Source organism: Lynx canadensis, chromosome C2 (assembly GCF_007474595.2).
Source record: "Lynx canadensis isolate LIC74 chromosome C2, mLynCan4.pri.v2, whole genome shotgun sequence".
Classification (NCBI taxonomy): domain Eukaryota; kingdom Metazoa; phylum Chordata; class Mammalia; order Carnivora; family Felidae; genus Lynx; species Lynx canadensis.
The window spans coordinates 84698295-84718428 of NC_044311.2; the positions used below are offsets into that span (position 1 = coordinate 84698295).

Here is a 20134-nt window from a genome sequence, read left to right on the forward strand (position 1 = left end):
ATTGAGATTATGAAACCAAATGCTTCTGGGAACTGAACCCAGTAAATTTGGGAGAGAGTCTGTTCCTCTGGCAAATCTGCTGAACTCTATCTTCCATCACCTTAGAATCTATTGTGATTTTGATCGGAGCCTCAGGAAGTGTGGGGTTTTTTTAATTTAATTTTTTTAAGTTTATTTATTTGTGTTGAAAGAGAGAAGGCATGAGAAGCCCCTGAGAAGGGGCAGAGAGAGAGGGAGAGAGAAAGAATCCCAAGCAGGCTCTGCACTGTCAGCACAGAGCCCGATGCAGGACTCGATCCCACAAACCGCGAGATCATGACCGGAGTCGAAATCCAGAGTTGGACGCTTAACCGACTGAGACACCCAGGTGCCCCAGGAAGCATGTTTTTTTTTTTTAATTTTTTTTTAACATTTATTTATTTTTGAGACAGAGAGAGAGCATGAACGGGGGGAGGGGCAGAGAGAGAGGGAGACACAGAATCGGAAGCGGGCCCAGAGCCTGACGCAGGGCTCGAACTCACGGACCATGAGATCGTGACCTGAGCTGAAGTCGGCCGCTCAACCAACTGAGCCACCCAGGCGCCCTGGAAGCACGTTTTTTTAAAAGGGCATCCCCGGACATGAAGGAGGAATTCCACTTCCTTGTCTGAAACTAACCTCTTGCTCCTCCCGTCCCCCAAATCTGTTCCTGTCCTTGGTTAATGGTTTCGCTGTCCTCCCCGCCACCCAGGAGAGAAAGCTGGGAGTCACTCCACTCACATGCCCCCTCATCTGATCTCTCCCACCAGACCTCAAGTGAGTTCCTGGAGGGCCTGCCATAAGTCAGATTCATTTCTCCCTCCCCCACCGAGCGGTTCTCTCAGACCCATCCGCACTACACACAGAGAACCAGGTAAGACGCTGCACTGTGGTTCCCTGGGCTGGGAATGGGGGAGGCGAGAGGGGTACTCATGGGCATCCACCAACTGGTAGGCCGTGGGGATCAAGGCCGAGCAGAGACTGGAGAACACGCTCGGCCCCTGGCCTTGGCAATCTGCTCCATGGGAATCCGGGAGGAACTGGGGACAGGGGTTTGGTCTACACGTGTTTGTGGCTGCATGATTGTACATGGGAAGTATGATATCTCGTCAGGGGGCCAGAAGGACGGGAGCCCGGGATGAAGATTTGGGTCATCATGCATCGGACCCCAGGGACATGCGTGAGATTCCTCAGGGAGGTTGACCATCAGGGCAGCAGCATGGAAGAGGTGGCCGGGGGGCTGAAGAGTGGCCAGGGCTATAAGCAAACCAGAGAAGCACTGCGGTGAGCGAGTGGCCCACAGCGTCAGATGCCATCAGAAAGCTAAGAACCGAAGCACCTCCGTGCCAGGCCACCCAGTTCATGCCCCCTCCTCCCTTCCTCCTCAAGGAGCAGCCCGGTCGTCTGCTGGACGTGAGGGGCAGCGGGCTTGGTGTGGGGAGAGCCAGACAGCTCGTGTCTGCTCTCCTGAGGCACCATTCATCCTGGTTTCTCCCGGCCATGCTGCCAGAGGTGGCCCCTAATGACACAAGTGCCCCGCACAGCAGTCACACCTCTGCCCCTAAACCTTCCGGTCACTCCCGCTTCTATCACCTCCTTTGTTTTCCTCAGTGTCAATGAAAAACAAATTTCCAGGGAGAGAGATGGAAAGGGACATCTGGCCTTTGGACATCTGGTAGCTTCTGTGCTGTGGACGTGGACTGGAGGTTCCGGAACCTCAGGGCAGGATGAGAGTGAGATGGGTATTAGAGGATCAAGAAACACCAGGGAGAATGTTCTTTTATTCTCCAGACCTTGGTGCAGCTTTAACGGCTGCTTTGCAAAGCTTGAGGAAGGCCGAGGCAGGTCTCGGCCAGGTCGCTCAGCCTCTGAGCTGGGGTGGTAATCATGGAAGAGGAGGAGGACGGGGGGACCCTGGCTGGTGGAGCTGGCCGCGCGGCCTCCTCTCCCTTGGAGATGTAGCTCTGTCCCTCTGAAAAAGCAAAGCACCAGCTCCCCCTCCGCCCCCACCTCCCGCCTGGTCAGGCCCCGGGGGTCATCCATGCAGGCTCCCGGCTCGGTGACCCTATACTTAGTCTCCCCCGGGCCGAGCCTCGATAGACACAGTGAGCCTCACGGAGCCGCAGCTCGACCTCAGGTCCCACTCCTGACTGGCATTGTGGGTCAGTCCCGGGGAGCCCGACCCCTGCCTCGGGGACAGCTGGATGTTCAGCCAGCGACACCAGGTCTCGTCGCAAGCGAGCACCACGGTGCCCTCGGGGTTGCTGTAGGTGCACCGGCTCCCGGCTGCCCTCTCCTCCGCTACCAGATCCCAGCTTTCCCCGGGCTCCCTGTCCTCCATCCTCGGGGCCTGGATGCCCAAGCGGTCCCGGGTGACGGGACACACCAGCTGTTCCTCCTTTAGGGCGGGCAACACCTGGCCCTTCAGGTAGGCGGGGCCTGCACAGTAGGTCTGGATGTTGAAGAGCCGGTCGCTGTACTGGTTCAGCCAGCTGAAGAGGTAAGCCAGGTGGCAGTCGCACTGCCAGGGGTTGCCGTGCAGGGCCAGGTTGAACAGGTTGTAGTTGGTGTCAAAGATGCCCTCGGGAAGCGTGGTCAGCAGGTTCCTGGAGAGACTGAGCAGCTCAAGCTTGGACAGGTTCTGGAAGACGGCTGGGTGCAAGGCTGTCAGGTTGTTGCTGCCCAGGTAGAGCTTGACCAGCCCCTCCAGGTCTCTGAAGACGCCGGCGGGGAGACAGGCGATGGCGTTGTGCGAGAGCGTGAGGGAACCGAGGCTGGACAGGTTAGCAAAGGTGCCCTCGCCGACAGCCTCCAGCTGGTTGTAGGACAGAGACAGGCTGACCAGGGCGGGGGTGTGAGCGAAGAGGCCGGCGGGCAGCGTCCGCAGCGCGTTCCCCTGCAAGTTCAGGAAGGTCAGGCGGCCCAGGGAGGAGAAGACGGAGCCGGGCAGGTGCCTGATGGTGTTGTGCTGCAGCCACAGCTTCTCCAGACGGAAGAGCCCCGAAAACACCGTGGGTGGCAGCTCGGAGATGGAGTTGCCATCCAGGAAGAGCTCCCGGAGGCAGCCCAGTTTGTCAAACACGCCATGGGGCAGGCTGGAGAGCGCGTTGCTGCTGAGCCTCAGGGTCTGCAGGCTGCCGAGGGGGTCGAACAGCTCCTCGGGCAGCTGGGCCAGCAGGTTCTGAGCAAGGTTGAGGGTCTTCAGACGGGCCAGGGGCCGGAAGAGCCTCCCGGGCAGGCTCTGGAGCCGGTTGCCTTGCAGCTGGAGAGACTCCAGGGTGCCCATTTGGTGGAAGAGGCCATCGGGCAGGGCCTCCAGCATGTTGAAGTTGAGGGTGAACTTGCCCAGCGAGGTCAGGTTGGAGAAGGTGTCGGTGCTGAGGTTGGAGAAGGCGCTGCCAGTGATCTCCAGGTCCTGGAGCCTGGGCAGCCCCCCGAAGGCGTCCGGCCCCAAGTGGCGGAGCTGCGTGTTGAGGAAGACCACCTTGGTCAGGTTGGGGCTGCCGCTGAAGGCCCCAGCTCCCACTGTGGCGAACGAGGTCTCTACGAAGATGACGTCTGTGGCGTGTGGTGGGAGGTCTGGCGGGATGGCAGCCAGCCCCTCATCGGAGCAGAACACCTCTCCGATGAAGCAGTCACACCCCTCCGGGCAGGGCTGGGCGTGCCTGGCCAGGAGCAGGAGGCAGGCCCAGGGTAGCCAGGCTCTGGGCAGCATCTCCTGACCCCAGTGGGAAGAGAAAACAGAAGTGACGCCTTAAGGGTAGTGCAGCACGGTGGCCAGCGCACCGCTGGGTCAGCCAGAAGACCCGGGGTGGGGGGACAGGGACGGGGATCAGCTGTCAGGGAGGCCACCCGTTGGGGCAGCCGTTTGTGTTTTCAGTGGTTGTTCCCATACTGCCTCCGGCAGCCTCGTGAGGTCAGCAGGACCAGCATTCTGAGCTCCTGACACTGTGGGTGTCATGTGGCCTGTGCCCAGTCACCCTGCAGGTTAGTGGCAGGACAGCGACCCAGGCCTCTGGGACTTCCCATGCTCTTTCCAGATGAGAGAAAGGGCGGAAATGGGATAAAAAGGCATGAAAGACAGGGTGTAAGGAGAGCATGGGTATTTTTGCCCATGGAATTTTTTAAGGTCATGGGTCAAATATGGGCAGATTATTAGTGAGTTGGAAATCTTTAAACTGTAATTCTTCCTGAGCTTTCAGACCTCAGCACATTTCGGACCCTAATTATGAGGAGATTTCAGCGTCTGTTCCTGTGTATCCGCTGAGGGTGAGAGCAGCAGAAGGGACAAGACAGGTTCTTACCTCGAATGATCCCTGCTCCTCACTACGGCTGCCCAGTGCTCTCCTGCCCACCTGCCTGTGCCCCCCACCTCGGAGCCCCTAGAACTCTCCAACATTGTGTGGACAAAGAGGGTCCCAGCTGCAGGGATTCCACAGACCAGTAGGTTTCTGTTTTCAAGGGAAAAGGACTGAGTTTTTAGTTAACTAAAAAAAAAATTTTTAATGCCAGCATCCAACCACAGGATTGGATTGGCGCTGCGGGTCATAAGTGTGTTTTAGGGCTCAGTCTGTTTTGTATGTGAACTATCAGCCAACATGTAAACATGGAGGAATCTCACATTAAAAGTCCAGATTTCAGGGGGCCCCTGGGTGGCTCAGTCGGTTAAGCATCTGACTTCAGCCGGGTCGTGATCTCACAGTTCGTGGGTTCGAGCCCCGCGTCAGGCTCTGTGCTGACAGCTCAGAGCCTGGAGCCTGCTTCAGGTTCTGTGTCTCCCTCTCTCTCTCTGCCCCTCCCCTGCTCACGCTCTTTCTCTCCTTCAAAAATAAATAAACATTAAAAAAGATTTTTTTTTTAAAGTCCAGATTTCAGGATGATTTAGGGGCTGTGGGCTCACATTGCCAGATGACAAGACCGACTGGGGCTTTGCTGCCCCATTAGGGGGTGTGCAACCCACCCCCCTCCCCCCCACCCATCGTTTCCATGGCTTGTAGTGGCCCAAGCTCCGTGAGTTTGAATACAAGCTCCATCACATTCTAGCTGTGGGACCGTGGGCGTCTTACTTCATCTGTAGTGCCTACCATGTCAGGGGAATTGCGAGGACTCAATGACAACAAATAAGCAAAAGTTTTAGGCCAGTGTCTAACATGGAATGAGAAATTAATAAAGTGTGTTAATTATGGTTCAAGGTTGCAAGCCACCTTGCATCATTACTCATCATTACATCGTTACTCTTTTAAACACCGAAAGAGTGGGAAGAGCAGAATGTCCTTTAGACAGAATACATTTGACTTTACCAAAAAAGACAGAAAAGAAGTTAGGAAGGGAGAGCGGAAGGAAGAAAAGAGACAAGGGAAAAGGAAGAAATACAGAAACAACCTGTCCCCAGTAAGCACTCACAATTGGCTTGGTTTTGGAGAATCTGGACCCCAGCGGCCTCTTTGCTGGCTGCTTCTCTGCTGCCCTCTGCTGGCTGCCTCTTCCATCCCAAGATTCCACTTCTGGCCAAAGGGCTCCGTTTGCAAACACAGTGCTTACAAAAGCCCCCTGTACCCTCCCCCCATTCAGACACTCAATAACTCAGTTTTTCCAGGAACTTTTCTGCCGAATCAATAGAGAAGGGACCGTTTGTCCCACAGAAAGTGCATACCTCCCTTGATGCTTGCAGAGACACTGAGTCAGCCACAGGAGGTGGCCGGGAAGGACACATAGTAACTGAGCCTGCCTGCCACTCAGGCACAGGCGGGAAAGTAACAAGCGTCAGACAAGCGTGTGCCCCCTGGTGCTACAAGGCTTAGACCAGCGGTTACAGAGTTCAGCTTGAGCACAAGACTTTATTCTCTTGAGGTCGTACGTATAGGATACAGATAAGAAGCAGAGGTTCTGGAGAAGGATGAGGCAGCCACTGCCCCACCCCCACCCAGGCTGCCCCTAGGGATCCTGACAGAAGACTTCCTTGAGCCCAGAAATGAGGTGCCTGGTGGTTGCTTCTCCACCTTGACAGCTAGCTGGGCCCTCCAGAACGGTGGCCTTTCATGGCTGTCCTTTTTTGTGAGATGAGGCTGCTCATCTCTGTGCTCAGCGTCCAGCACGGTGCTGACTTACCGTGGACTTGGTTAGGGTTTGTGGCCCCAAACACTTCATCGCTGGTATGAGCAGCGTGGGAGGTAGATTTGCCCTTCCCTAGCATGGTTCGAGCCCAAGTGAATGACCATCAGCCAGGCCGTGAGAGCAGACTCGAATGCTTCTCCTCCAGAGTAGGAGAGGAGAACAATTTTTATGTTAAACGTGCCATAATGCATAAAAACGCATACTGCGCCAGTATCCTTCCTTGCAAACCCCTTTAGTCTTTGGTTCTCAAAGGCAGTTTCCAGAAAGACTTCCACTAGTATGGACATGAAGGCCCTGGAGTGAATATATACAAGGGACTTCACGTGCTGTCTGTCCCCAGATCCCTAAGGGCATGCACTTCCGTGACATAATCAGCGTAGTGAAAATGGACCTGGGAAGGCAGCCCACATGAGCCGTGGCCCCTGGGTACCTGAAGCATGATTTCAAATGTGGGCACTGGGGGGCCTGGGGGGCTCAGTCAGTTACGTATCCAACTGTTGATTTTGGCTCAGGTCACGATCTCGTGGTCATGAGATCGAGCCCAGCATCAGGCTCTATGCTGGGCATGGAGCCTGTCTGAGATTCTCTCTCCCTCTGCCCTTCATCTGCTTTCACGCACACTCTCTCCCCTCCCTTTCTAAAAAATAAAAAATAATAATAAAATATAAAATAAAATAAAATAAAATAAAATAGGGGCATAGCCTCCGGATGGCTATGTCCCTATGGTTTTGCAAACTTCTCACCCCTTGGAGGTGTCGTGGTAGGAAGAGGGCCAGAACAGGGCCTCTGAAGTTCAGGAAAGAAAGAGCCCCGGTCTGGGGGGGTTGGAGGAAGCAGGGGACAGCACTCACAGTGAAGGTGTGGAACACTGACCACTTCCAAACGATCTACTCTCAGCCCGAGACTCATTGTCACCACTCTAGAATGGCTAAGAGTTTGTGCTCTGGAGTCAGACAGTATGGGTTCAAATCCTGTCTCCATCCCTCATTAGCTGTGTGGCCTTGGCTGAATTACTTAACCTCTCTGTGCTTCAAGGTCCTAATCTTCAAAACAGCAAGCTTCAATACTACCTTCCTCATGGAGTTGTTCTGAGGATTGAATGAGAAAATGTGTTGAAAGCCACAAACCCAGAGCCCTGCCCACAGTGAGTGTTCAGCAACAGAGGGTTAATGACCCTGATTATTCTGAGTTCAGGCCAGTCCCAGCTTTGTTCTGAAGTCATCACAGAAGTTAGCTATGGAAAACCTGATGAGATCGTCCAACCACCCCATTTATGGACCAGCGAGATACCTCTCTGTAGCACTTTTTCTGGCTCTTTCCTCCCAGCCAAGGGAAACATGTCATTGCTTTGCCCTTGGTTTAGAAGAGCACAGATTTTGATGGCTCTGGCTAGGATGCCCTGGACTTGGGCCCCTTCCTCAACCGCCCTTAAGAGCAGGTCACCGGGGGCTCTGGAGATGGGAAGTGCCCCTGCCTAGGCACCATGGAGCCTGGTACCAGAAGGGACTGTGGGGCGGCAGCCAGAAGATTCCTGCTTCTCATCCGAGAAACCACCTCTGCATTGATGCAGAGACCAGCCAATGCCCGCAAAAACTGTTCCATGCCTTTAGCAAGCCAAGGAAGTCTGGCTTTGGCGGGGGCAGGGAGGGCGGTTCACTGCTTGCAGATGAACTTTTTCCTCTTCTCAAGTTGCTTTTGGGTTGATACATTTCTGTGTGTGCCACAAGCCAGTCTCTCATCCACCACAAAGCCAACGCTCACTCCTTCCAGAGGGCGACGGGAGCCCAGAGCCCCAGCCCTAAACCCCCAGCGGACTGCTGCTATACTCAGAGATGTCGACACTGGCGTCTGCACGGCCAACAGGGCTGCCTTCTGCCTCTTGGACCCCAGGGCATCCGAGAGCAGCAAGAGGGGCTTCAGAGGTTGGAGCCACCGACTGCTTCATCCCGGTCCCCGGGGAACGCCTGCCACTGCCTGGATCCCAGCCTCCTTTCCTGGGCTCCTGCCTCCACCCCAGCCAGCCGGCCCTCCCCACCCTGCTGCCCACTGTGTCCCAGGCAGGGGAGTGGCCCCTCGGGGACAGTTTCTGCACTCGTAAATTGAGAACAGTCACGATAGTAACACTACTCCCTAAATTAAGGCTTTGTTACAGTTAGTGCGGTAATCACGTAAGAGAACTGGTAATGACGTAAGATAAGTGACATGGTGATATAAGAAATATACATTTGTGGTTCGAGCCCTGGGTCGGCCTCTGTGCTGACAGCTCTGAACCTGGAGCCTGCTTCAGATGCCGTGTCTCTGTCTCTCTCTGCCCCTTCCCCACTTGTGTTTCTTTCTCTTTCTCTCTCTCAAAAAAAAAAAAAAAATACACTTAAAAAAATTGGGGGCACCTGGGTGGCTCAGTCAGTTGAGCGTCTGTCTGACTTCAGCTCAGGTCATGATCTCATGGGTTTGTGAGTTCAAGCCCTGTGTCAGGCTCTGTGCTAACAACTCAGAGCCGGGAGCCTGCTTTGGATTCCGTGTCTCCCTCTCTCTCTCTCTCTGCCCCTGCCCTACTCTCACTCTGTCTCTCTCTCTCTCTCTCTCTCAAAAATAAATAAAAATTAAAAAACAAAAAAGAAATATACATTTGCTCTCTTTATCCTGGTTCTTGACACAGCTCCAAAAACCCTTGAAGCTTCCTGAGAGATAATAGGGGGCTTCTTTTGTTATTCAGAATCAGCGCCTTTCAACCCACATCTTTATGTCAATGAAGTGACTCTCCGTGGGCCCCTAGATAAAGTTCAGATTGTACACCAAGTATTTCCTGGGGTAATCTTTGAAAAATAGAACTGTGGGATTTTACTTTTTTCCTTTTGCTTTTATCATATATGTTTTACATTCTAAAAATATAACAAACCAGTGGCTTTTGTAATAAGGTCAAAAGTTATAAAAATTCAGGTCATCCTGTAAAACACACAGCACAGTTCCAAACACATAATGGGCTCCCTTGATTTCTCTCCCTCCTTGCAATTACACTGCAAAAGCCTGGAAGAGCCCGTCTCCCAGCTGCCATGGTGTTCTTAAAGATAGCCAGCCTTGTGAAATCAGACAAGTTGTGAACTGAGCACGGTGTTTCCTCGAACGCTTTCCACAGGGTGCCACCTCTAACTCCTGCTTCTACAGCCCTTTTCATTTTAGAATGCCCCCATGACTCCCCATCCTGCCTGCACCCCCAGCCCGTGCAAGTCACACCTCCTCCAGGAAGCCCTCCTTGACTGCATCTCCTGGGGATCCCACAGGCCATTCCCGTCCTCAGTGGAACGCTTGGGTTCCTCTGCTCTAAATTCTGATCACTTGCAGCCATCTGACTGTGAGCCTCAGGGGGCTGGGCTTCTGTCCTCTGCAGCGGGTCCAACCTGACGGAGCGCCCCCAGCACCGAGCTGAGCCCGGGCGAGGTGCTGTGTGCTGAATTGAACCACAAGTGTCTGTGGCTCGTGGCACCCTGTACATCACGCCTTATGTTCCTTCTGCTTAGTGGAGCCGGGGGGCACCTGAGCTCTGCCGGGGCTGTGACCTGGGTTCAAATTCTGACACTGCTATCTACAAGCTGTGTGGGCTTGGCCAGGTCATCCAGCCTCCGTTTTCCCCTGCATGATTATAACCCCGTCCCTCGGGGTTAAAATTAGTATTCAATGCGTAAGTCAGATAGTAAATATAAAGCATTTAACACAGTACCTGGGCAACAGTAAATGTTCAGTAAAAGGTAGCTACATACGTATTTTATTCCTAGAGGGACTGTAGACTTTATCAACTAAGCCAGGACTAAAACAGGAGCTATGGATAATTATGCCAGGGTGACATTAACAAGGCATAAGCGAGGCTGGAACCAGACAAACCTGGGCATGTGGTTGTCTGCTTATCCCCACGGTTCACTATGTGCCCCCAGAGCACAGGGACCGGGTCACCTTGATCTCAGGAAAGCCTTGCCTCAGGCCAGCACCTGAGCACCCGGCTGAGCACTTCAGGGGCTTCTCCTCCCATGGCAGAGGACGCGGATAGTGCAGCCTGCCTGGAGTTGGGGACAGGCTCTGAAACCTGGGAGAGTGGCCTTCCCCTCTCGTGCCCCACAGCCGGGACTGAGGCCAGATTCCTCCCACGTCCCCACAGACCCCAGGAGACCTACCGTGAGGGGCTGAGCAGGTGCACACCGGCCGCCCTGGCTCTTCCAGTGGAGTGGAAGGGTCTGGTGTGGTCTGTGATCAGTATGAACCCAACAGTGCCAGCACGGAACAAAGTTCCAGGCAGTGGTTCCTCCCCTCACGTGGCCTAAGTGTTCCCGGAATGTCACCAGGGTCACAGGACAGGAGAACAGAATCTGGCACAAGGCCTCTAAAGATTACAAAATAACCCTGAACTGTTTCCATGGACAGATCCACACTGAGGCCAAAATCTGGCTAAGATCCCAGGCCTGGCACCTGCAGGAGGACCCCGGGGCATCCACTAGGCCCTAGAAAGTTTCCAATAGGCCTATCCCGAGGTGAGGACTAGGACCGGGGGGCCACGCCTACATCCTCTCCTGGTGAAGGGCCAGGCCAGTGCTGGGAGCCTGACCTCGGCCAAACAGCCAGCCACAGACATCTGCTGCGCTATCAATGACAGGAGACATTCTAAGAGGGCTGTGGGCTGGTTCCTTGGTTTGTCTGTCTGTTTCATAAACCAACTTTCTAAAGCCTTTCTGGGTTAAAAAGGGAGAAGATAGAAGGCGGTGGATTTGGGCCCAATATGGAGAGGCATGCTTTCACCACAGGGCTAGCCAAGGATGAAAGACATTGCCTTGGGAGGCAGTGGTTTTCCTGTTTGGAAAGGTTCATCCAGGGGCTACAGAATGAGGCAAACTGTGTGTGGGAGGAGGGGGAGGAGGGGGGGAGGGGGGGAGGGGAGGAGGGGGGGAGGGGTGTATATGAGCATATATCTGTTTTTTTATTTTTTTAATGTTTATTTATTTTTAAAGGAGAGAGATGGAACATGAGCAGGGGAGGGGCAGAGAGAGAGGGAGACACAGAATCCAAAACAGACTCCAGGCTCTGAGCTGTCAGCACAGAGCCCGATGCGGGGCTCGAACTCATGAACTGTGAGATCACGACCTGAGCCGAAGTCGGACGCTTAACCGACTGAGCCACCCAGGCGCCCCAAGCATGTATATGTTTTAAGGGATGCAGGGTGAAGGCATGACCCAGATAAGCAATCTCAGATGATTTTCAATGTCCAGTCTACCATTCAAAGCAGACTGTTGACTTTAAAATTCGTTGCATGGTATTAATATTTATCTCACTCCTTTTCAAATATTAACTAATATTTCATCAGCCAAACCACAAAGGTCTGATAAAATGTAGCAAGAAAACATTTTTCAATAGAGACATATTACAAATCCACACTTTGGCGGAGGAAAATGGGAGCATGTCAGAGGGGAGAAAACCTGTGGACCTCCATAGCTCCTACCCTTCATAGCACCTGCCCTCCAAAGCACCCGCTCTCCATAGCTCCCACCCTCCAAAGCACCCGCCCTTCATAGCACCCACCTTCATAGCACCCAGGCTGACAGAGGCAAGATGGCACATTGGAAGAATGGCCAGAGGCCAAGGGGTGAATGAAGGGGGCACACCGCTGGAGAAGACTCACAGCCAGGCTAGGGGAACAGTCCAATCTGCCCTGTGCTCTGAATAGGTTCTTATCACGTTGACACTCATCTGCAGAAAGAGAGTTTGTCTGTCAATATCATGGTGAACAAGAGAAATTGGGTATCAGTGGATCCGGGTTGGAATCCTGGCTCTTCACCTAATTAACCAGACTTCACACAAGTTATTTTATCTCTACAAGTCTTTGCGTTCCCATCTGTGGAATGGGTGTGATAGAGGGCTGATGTGTGTGTGTGAAGGGGAGATTTGCATTAGGAACTCTAGGGACCTTCTGGGAAATGGGATAAAGACTCTAACCCCTTTTTCCATTACCCAGAACTCCAGAAACTTGTCTAAGAGGCCAGGTCCAGTGGTGAAGGAAGGACAACAAACGTTGCCCCAAGTCATTGAAGCACAACAAGCACACTATTGACCCCCATTCAGGTCCAGCTTCCTGGGACAAGCTTACACCTGGCAGAAGGGATCTAAGAGCTAAAAAGGGCCCGGGAAAATACAGTTTCAAGCTCCTTTATTGGGCATAGCAGTGGGATAAAGGAACAGCAGAGTCATTCCTCTCTGAAGCACTATGCCAGCCACTATGGCAGCCCCTGTAATCTGGAGACCTGAACGAGTCCTGGGGACACCTGGACACGATGGAGGGAGCTAGTGTCTTCTGACAGCTCACAGGCTGTCACCGAGCCTGGTGCTCAGCACTGATAGGAGTCCTGAGGTGTGCAGGAGAGCCCTGTCCGCCTGAGTCTGAGTGTGTGCGTGTGCGTGTGTGTGTGTGCACGTGCACGGTCAATGAAGGCTGAGTGGACTTCGTGGCCTTTCTGGTGACATAGAAGAACCTCCAGTCTGGGGGTCTGGGGACCCGCGGCAGTCCAAGCTCAGCTGAGTTCACTAGGTGACTATGGGAAACTCATTTCCCCCTTGGATCTCACTTTCTTCAGGTTGAACCTATTCTTAAGACTCCTTCCAGCCACAGTGGCCTATAGATAGCATTTGTTACTCCATTTTTGCTCCCCCTCACTTTCGAAAGGCCTTTTCCCTGCTCGGAATCTACTCTCTGTCAGGGGCTGTCTGGGTCAGCCTTGCACGCATGTGACAGGAGTAGAATCAACAGGTGTGAGATTCCTTAGCCAAGACGTCCATAGAGAGCACAGGCGTCCTGTGTATACCATTTATTGTTGATTCTGTACACCACGGTTGTTACGGGCAGCGTCCAGCGAAGTTGGACCCCCAACCCTGCCCACCAGGGCTCACACTCTATAAAACCCTGGGGGCCTGGAAATCTCTAAACGCATCACCAAGCACCTGGGATTATTTGCAGTGAATCTCTAAGCGAGGCGAATATGATCTACTTTTGAATGCAGCATGAAGGCAACAGGTTGGTGAGAAGGAGCTCTCCGTAGGTGAAGGAGAGATCCAGGCTGGGAGGAGTCTGGCCTGGAGAAGCACCCGCCCGGCCCCCCTCTCCGAACCCCAGTGATGGCTTCTTCCTCGAGCCCTCCACCACCTCCCCAGCACCCTGGATTCGGTTCTGACTGTAGGATCTGTGGGCTGAGCTCGGAGTGGTTTGTAGCTAAAGGCTGGGATACAGCCGACATCTGGTTACCGGCTCTAGTTACCTAGTTATCTCTAGCTGTCTGCTCTCCGGAAGCTTCCTGAGTTTGCAAAACAGATTCCTGAAACTGCTCTGCACTGACATCTGAAGGGTCGTGAACTTGTGTTGTTGCCCATGAAGAGTCCTGAGAGCTGAGCTGCGCCCTTAACTCCTAAAGAGGAAGAGAGCACACACACACACAGCCCCAACAGTTTCCATGAGAGGGGCCTTTTTTCTGTAAGGGACGGGTGAACTTCATGTTTTCCTGTATTGACCAGGCTTCTGGTCCACACACTACCACATGAGGTTCCCATGCCTGGGACTATAAGAAGCAACAGGAAAGTGACTCCCATTTTCTCGACTGATGAAAGTGCAGGACAGGCCACAAGGTCTCGTACAAAGTTTGAAGACAGAAAGGAAACCCACAGCCCACTGAATAACGTTGCGGAAGAAAGTGATTTTAGACCCATTTCAAAGGGATAAAGGTAGTACCTATGCACAAGGGTGTTGTGAAGTTTAAAAAGAAAATGCTCATTAAGTGCTTTAAAGGGTATCTACGCACTTAAGTAAGCATCGTCGCTAAACAGTGGTTCTAACTGGCTTTTATTATCTTTCCTGCAACATTAACATTAATGGAAGCTGCTAGTACCGGCAAGGTGAAAAATTAAAGTGAACTCTGTGCCCTACCTCAGCCTTGGGGGACAAAGCAGCTCGCTCCAGCGCTGAGAAGTGAGCAAATGCAATGTCTTGTGGGAAAGGAAACTCCACCCAGCTTTTCTGGTAGCTTCCTGACCAGACACCATGGTGCAGAGAGGCCAAGACGCCTGCCGAAGAATTGGAGGCCCAGTGGCTCCATCCAAGCCACTCTGATGAAAGAAAGGGACAGGCAAGCCAGAGGGTCAGGTAAAGGGGACACACTGGGTGAAGATGACTCCTTCCTCACCTCCCTGCCATCTCGGGCCCACTTGCACCCTTGTACAACGAGACACCAGAGGCGGTGCCACACCATGCTTCCTGTCTGGAGGAAAGCAGGCCGCTTCCCCTGATGGCCCCAGGATCGAATAGGGCAGCACCATCAGTGGAATGATGCCCATGCCCCAAGCTCTGGGCTCACTTCCTTTCATGCTCTGGCAAGTGTCAGTACCTGTCCACTAGTTGCTATAAATATTTTGAAAACATTTTGGAGGCCCAGATTTACCTTGGAGAGAAGATGTCTTTTGCCTTTGACAAGCCCTGTCTCTCCCAGATTCTCTGGGACAGAGAGTATAACGCTACTAAGTGTACTAGTTAGCACATCCCTTCATGGACCCTTTGTGTTGGGAACCTCGTAGCACCGTGCTGCTAAGACCTCGCGGGATTTCCCATTCGTCTTGTGCTACAGAGGAAACTAGTAAGAGCCAGTCAGGGTTTCCCAATCGTGATAGCATTGGCTGCAGCTCTTTCCTGGGCAGACATAGGCACCCGAAATTCTCCATTTCACTGTTTTTACCTCTCAACTGATAGACCAGTTGTCCAGACGAAGATGTGAGTTGCCCTGAGCAAAATTTCTTTACCAGTGTGAATGTGTGTGGAGCAGGAAGGGTGACAAAGGCAGGCATTTATGTGACTATTATAACCCCGGACCAAACAACTCCACTCTCATAACCAGGCCACAGGCACAAGGAGTCCCAGAGAGCCCCCTGACCCAGCGTGACCTCTCTGTATGCCCTGATGTTGCCTGCTGTATGTGATGAATGTCTGTGTCTGGCTGACTGATGGGGGATTTTACCACACTAACAGGATTACCGGGTTCCATTACACTTGGCTTTTCAATTAAAGGATCTCATCTCTGAACTATTTCACTTCCCTCAAATGGGGAGTGAAAATTAAAAACAGATATAAGGCATAGCATGCCCATAAAAGGACCAGGCAGAGGGGCCTCCGATCAGCAGCAGACAGCTTGCGGGCAGAGAAAGGTCTTCTGCAGTCGAGATGCCTCTAACCTGGCCATCCTGGGTGCCTTGGGGCGTGGGGATCTAATAACATCTGCTGTCTAGGCCGGAATGTACCCACATCCTCTCCGCCACCCCTGGCAGCTGGGCCTTTGCAAGGGCTGGCTGGCAGGGACAGTGAGGGGCTGGCTTGGCTCATGGAGACCCATCTCCAAAAGCCTGTATTCTCTAGTTAAAGCCCAGGATCGATACAGTGATACTCTGTTTCTTGATGTGGATGCTGATTACATGGGTATGAACTGTTTGTGAGGATCCATCCAACTCTACATGATCACACTCCCACGTTTCTGTACGTATGCTACACTTCAGTAAAAAGTTAAAAGAGAAAAACCCTAGGGGTGAACATAAGGGCCCCCTGGTACCTGGGTGCTTTCTCCATCCAGTACCAATAAGCTGATTTTAAATGTTTTTAGGGGGCAGACATTCTACATGATCTTATTCCCCAAGGGACCAAAATTTTCAAAGCAAAGTCTGCAGTTCAGAAATATTCTCCACGAGGCTGACTTATTGCACTGGTGCCCTTCTTCCTTTTCCAGATAACGATCCCGTGAGAGATGTTGACAGCGGCCCTCTCCACAGGAACTGAGCGACATGGTCCCTCCTTGTCTTTTTCACAGCATCCGAAAGCCAGGGTGCTTGGCCACTCTCAGGAAGCCAGTTGAGTGGGTGGAAGCCTTCTTTGAGGACAGAACTCACCCTGCCTTCAGGAGCAGAACATTGAGGGAAAACTTTCATTTCAGGGGACAGGGGACAGCCATGCCACAGGGGGGGGGGGGGGGAAGCGAAGGAAGGGGAATCAACTTACATCATACTTGGGAGAGGAGCTCCCCCCCCCCCCCGGGGAGAACCATTCCCACAAAGTGAGCAGACATGGGAACGGAGTCTACAGAGGCCAGCAGGGCCGTGGACACAGGGAAGCTTGTTCTTGGAGGAGAGCTGGTGAGGCTGTGGAGAGGGGCCTTCTCGAGTGAATTAGACATGAATTAGAAACCCCAGGGGGGTTTTGCCATGGCCAGTTCGATCTCCCTGGTGGTTACGAAGGCCCTGAAAGAGCTGATTCTCCTGTAGTTCTCTATAGGAGAACCAGGCAGGTCAGGAAAAAGTGGGGGGGGGGGAGCCTTTCTCTTGGGGAGCAGAGAGGAAGCAGGGGATGGCTCTGTGGACCCAGGGGTGGAGGTGGAACAATGAAATTCCCAGATCTTCCAGTGGTCCCACTGTCCCCCAGCTCCGCCTCCAGCCCGCCTCTTCAACACTCGTTGGGTGCCTTCATCTGCATCAGGACCGCATGGCTCCTCTTCCTGCAGCAGCAACAGCAGATGCAGGCAGCCAGGGAACAGGCCAGGGCAATGATGCCAATGACAATGGCGGCAATGGCCAGCCCGCTCTGGGCCTGGGTCATGCCCCACGTGCCACGGTCATCGGTGACCTCAACGGTGGTCAGGTCGGTGTAGTCCTCCACGGAGCTGGTGAACTCAGTAGTGGAGGAGATGGGGGTGGTGTCGGGGTAGCTGGGTGTGTCCGGGTACTGTGGTGTTTCCGGGTAGCTGGGCACCTCGGGGATCACTGGGACCTGGACACTGGGGACAGCGGCGCTGACGCTGACGATGATGAGGGACTGGCCTCGGACACTGGGTGGGCTGAAACATACCGGGAGAGTATCTGTCCCCAACCTGGGCTTGTTGAGCAGAAGCCAACTGCGGAGTGGTAGGATGTCTGAGTCGCATCTCCAGGGGTTGTCATAGAGCCTCAGCTCACACAGGTGCCCCAGGTGATCGAAGATGCCCATGGGCAGGTTCTCCAGCTGGTTGTTCTGCAGCTGGATGGTCATGAGGCCATTGACATTGGCAAAGATATTCCCTGGGAGCTGTCTGAGGCGGTTGTTCTGCAAGGAGATGTTCTGTAGATTGACCAACATGCGGAAGACATTCCCATCCAGCTCTTGAAGCGCATTGGTGTGGAGGGACAGCTCCCGCAGCTCCACCAGCCCATTGAAGGCATCTGGGGAGATGTAGTTGATCTGGTTACGGCTGAGAATCAGGACCTGCAGCTGGCGGAGGTTGCTGAAGACATTGTCAGGCAGAGAAGTGATGTGGTTGTCGTAGAGCCAAAGCTCACGCAGGTTGTGCATGGGCCCAAAGATCCCCGGAGAGAGCTCCTTCAGGGAATTCCCAAAAAGCGTGAGACGGTTGAGCTGGGGCAGCTGCATGAAGATGCCAGGGGGCAACTGGGAGATGTGGTTGTTGGACAGATAGAGCTTCTGGAGGTTACGGTTGTTGTGGAAGAGGCCAGGGGAGAGCATACCAATCTGGTTCTGCTGCAGGGCCAGCTCCTGGAGGTTTCCACACCCATCAAAAGTGCCCATGGGGATTTCTGAGAGCCTGTTCTCATACAGCCGGAGGACCTGTAGGTTGCCCAGGCGCTGGAAGACCCTGGGCGAGAGATGGGTGAGGCTATTCTTGCCGAGATTGAGCTTGGTGAGGCCCACCAGGTGGTCGAAGACACCATCAGGGATATATTCCAGGTGGTTGCCGTGCAACTGCAGCTCCTTGAGGTTGCTGAACTGGGAGAAGTGTGCCGGCTGGATCTGCACCAGCTGGTTGCTGGACAGGAGGAGCGACTCGAGGTTGTCCAGGCCCTGGAAGAGGCCGATAGGCAGCACCTGAAGCTTGTTGTTGGCAAGGCTGAGGTAACGCAGCGAGCCCAGGCTACGGAAGGCACCAGGCACGATGTGGGACAGCTCGTTCTTCTCAATCCTCAGGGCAATGAGGGCTGAGATGTTGAGGAATGGGGACTCGTTGAGTTCAGTGATGTGCGTGTTGAGGATCTGCAGGCTCATGGCGTTCCAGGGCAGGGGAGTGGGCACTGCCACGATGCGTGCCCCAGTGCACTCCACCTGGGAGGCCCTGGAGCAGGTACACTCAGTTGGGCAGCCATAGTAGGCCAGCCCTGCACTCCAGGCTTGGCAGCCCACCAGCAAAAGAAGGTAATGTTTCAGCGACATGGCCTCTGCAAGGGGAGAGAGCACACGTGAGTCAGGGTCATCTCACCAACACTGCTGTTATTTTTAAGCCCACGTCAACCTTTGGTGCCAAACACCAGCTTGCCTTTGAACCCCACAACCACATGCCCTGCCATATGCTACTTACGGTCCGGTCAGCAAGCCCCTTCACCTTTCCCACATGCCAAGCAATTCCCCCACCCGGAGTGCTCTTTGTCCTCATCTAAATCTTCCCTATACTTCCAAGTCTAGCTCAAATGCAGTAGCCTCTAGGAAGCTTTCCCCAGATTCTGTGAGTCAGCATTAGTTACCCTCCCATGCAGGTGGTCTTCCCAGTGTCCATTATGGCCATGCCACAGCTGGCCTCGTTTGGAATTCGTTGCGTCCCCGTCTCTGTCCTTCTCTAGTCAATAAGTTTTTCAAGGGCAGGGATGTTCATCATTCATCCCCAGAGATTCCTTAAGGCAGGAACAGTATCTTGTCTGGGTTGTACCCTGGATCCAGCCCCTTGGATCAGACGCATCCTTGTATCCCTCACAGCGCAACTAACTTGCTGGTTGAACATGACCTCCTGGGGAGGAGCAGATAGGAAATGAGACCTGGCAGAAGATGCTAAGACCACAAACATGGACCTCTTCTGGGAAAGCAGCAGCAGCCAACAAAGGTGGGATGCGCTGCTGATCTGGCAGAAAGGACGAGAGGGCAAGTTCAGCTTTTCCTCTGCCTGGCACTTCTCGGCACTGCCCTGCCCCATCACCACCACTGACAACCTGGCCCTTCGGTACCCCTTCCCGGCTTTAATTCAAACCCTTCCCAGTGAAAGGAAATTATCTATGCCACTTCCTGTCTCTCTGGAAGGAGCCAATGCCTGAGGTCTACCTTCTGGGTATAGTTCCAGTTTCCACAAAGAAACATTGAGTGGCCTTGAGTAAGTCCCAGAAAACTTGGGATGCACTTTGAGCTAAAAGGTGGTAGGGCCATATGCTCCCACAGGGCATGGTGCTGATCTGGGAATGGAGCCCAAACCCATGAAAGGTTCGATATTTGAGGTCAGAGGTGATATTTAAGATCAGAGGTCAGAAGTGATACATATACAGATATGTGTACATATATATATATATAGATAGATATAGATATAGATATAGATATATAACGTATACAATGTGGTGGAGCCATGAGCTGTGGGCACTGAGCCCTACGTAGAGTTAAGAACCACTAACTAGCTGTTTGACCTGAAAGGAAACTTGAAACCTTCAAGCTCAGCTTTCTCGTGTGTTAAATTGGGAGGATAGCCTCTGCCCCTTCTTGAGGCCGCTGGGAGGAGCAAACAGAAGAATGGATGTGGGGGTGTCCTGCACAGTGTTGTGCAAATGTGTGCAGTTGTTCAAGGTCATCCACGACTTGGACTCTATAGACTCATGGAGGCAAGAAGGCCTCAAAGTGTTTTTAATCTTGGAAATCTTACCTAAGGGGATTAGAGATTCCTGAGTATGTGTAAAGCAGTATCTGTAACTTCCAACTGAGGTTCAAAGGGGTCTCTAACTTCCAAAGGGTGAAGAACGGCTGATCATACATCCCCACTATTTTCTGGGGATGAAGGAAGCAGGGAAACTGAGGCTCAGAGCTTAAATCCGGGACCTCCAGATTCTTGGGTGAGTGCTCTGAGTGTTATTGCAATGCAGTACAGGTCAGAGCAAGGAATCTGAAATGATGGCATGTGAGGCATAAACTGGCTGGGTGGGGAAGGTA

General features: G+C 53.1%; 2 protein-coding genes across 3 annotated transcripts; both read right to left on the bottom strand.

The window, feature by feature from the left end:
- Positions 1-1781: 1781 nt before the first annotated feature.
- Positions 1782-10404, bottom strand: CPN2 (carboxypeptidase N subunit 2). 2 transcript variants are annotated; one of them, XM_030330233.1, is made up of 2 exons: positions 10299-10404; positions 1782-3733 (listed from the first exon to the last, which is right to left on the bottom strand). In XM_030330233.1, the coding sequence occupies exon 2, from the start codon at positions 3731-3733 to the stop codon at positions 2090-2092; it is 1644 nt and encodes a 547-aa protein (XP_030186093.1). In that variant the 5' UTR covers positions 10299-10404; the 3' UTR covers positions 1782-2089. The 2 variants fall into 2 exon arrangements, with proteins under 2 accessions (XP_030186093.1, XP_030186092.1); XM_030330232.1 differs by having other exon boundaries at positions 1782-3736.
- Positions 10405-12959: 2555 nt separating this feature from the next.
- Positions 12960-18397, bottom strand: LRRC15 (leucine rich repeat containing 15). Its single transcript, XM_032594733.1, has one exon. The coding sequence runs from the start codon at positions 18386-18388 to the stop codon at positions 16634-16636; it is 1755 nt and encodes a 584-aa protein (XP_032450624.1). The 5' UTR covers positions 18389-18397; the 3' UTR covers positions 12960-16633.
- Between the last annotated feature and the right edge of the window lie 1737 nt (positions 18398-20134).

Coding starts and splice junctions, on each gene's coding strand:
- CPN2 (XM_030330233.1), bottom strand. CDS start 3,733: ATGCTGCCCAGAGCCTGGCTACCCTGGGCCTGCCTCCTGCTCCTGGCC.
- LRRC15 (XM_032594733.1), bottom strand. CDS start 18,388: ATGTCGCTGAAACATTACCTTCTTTTGCTGGTGGGCTGCCAAGCCTGG.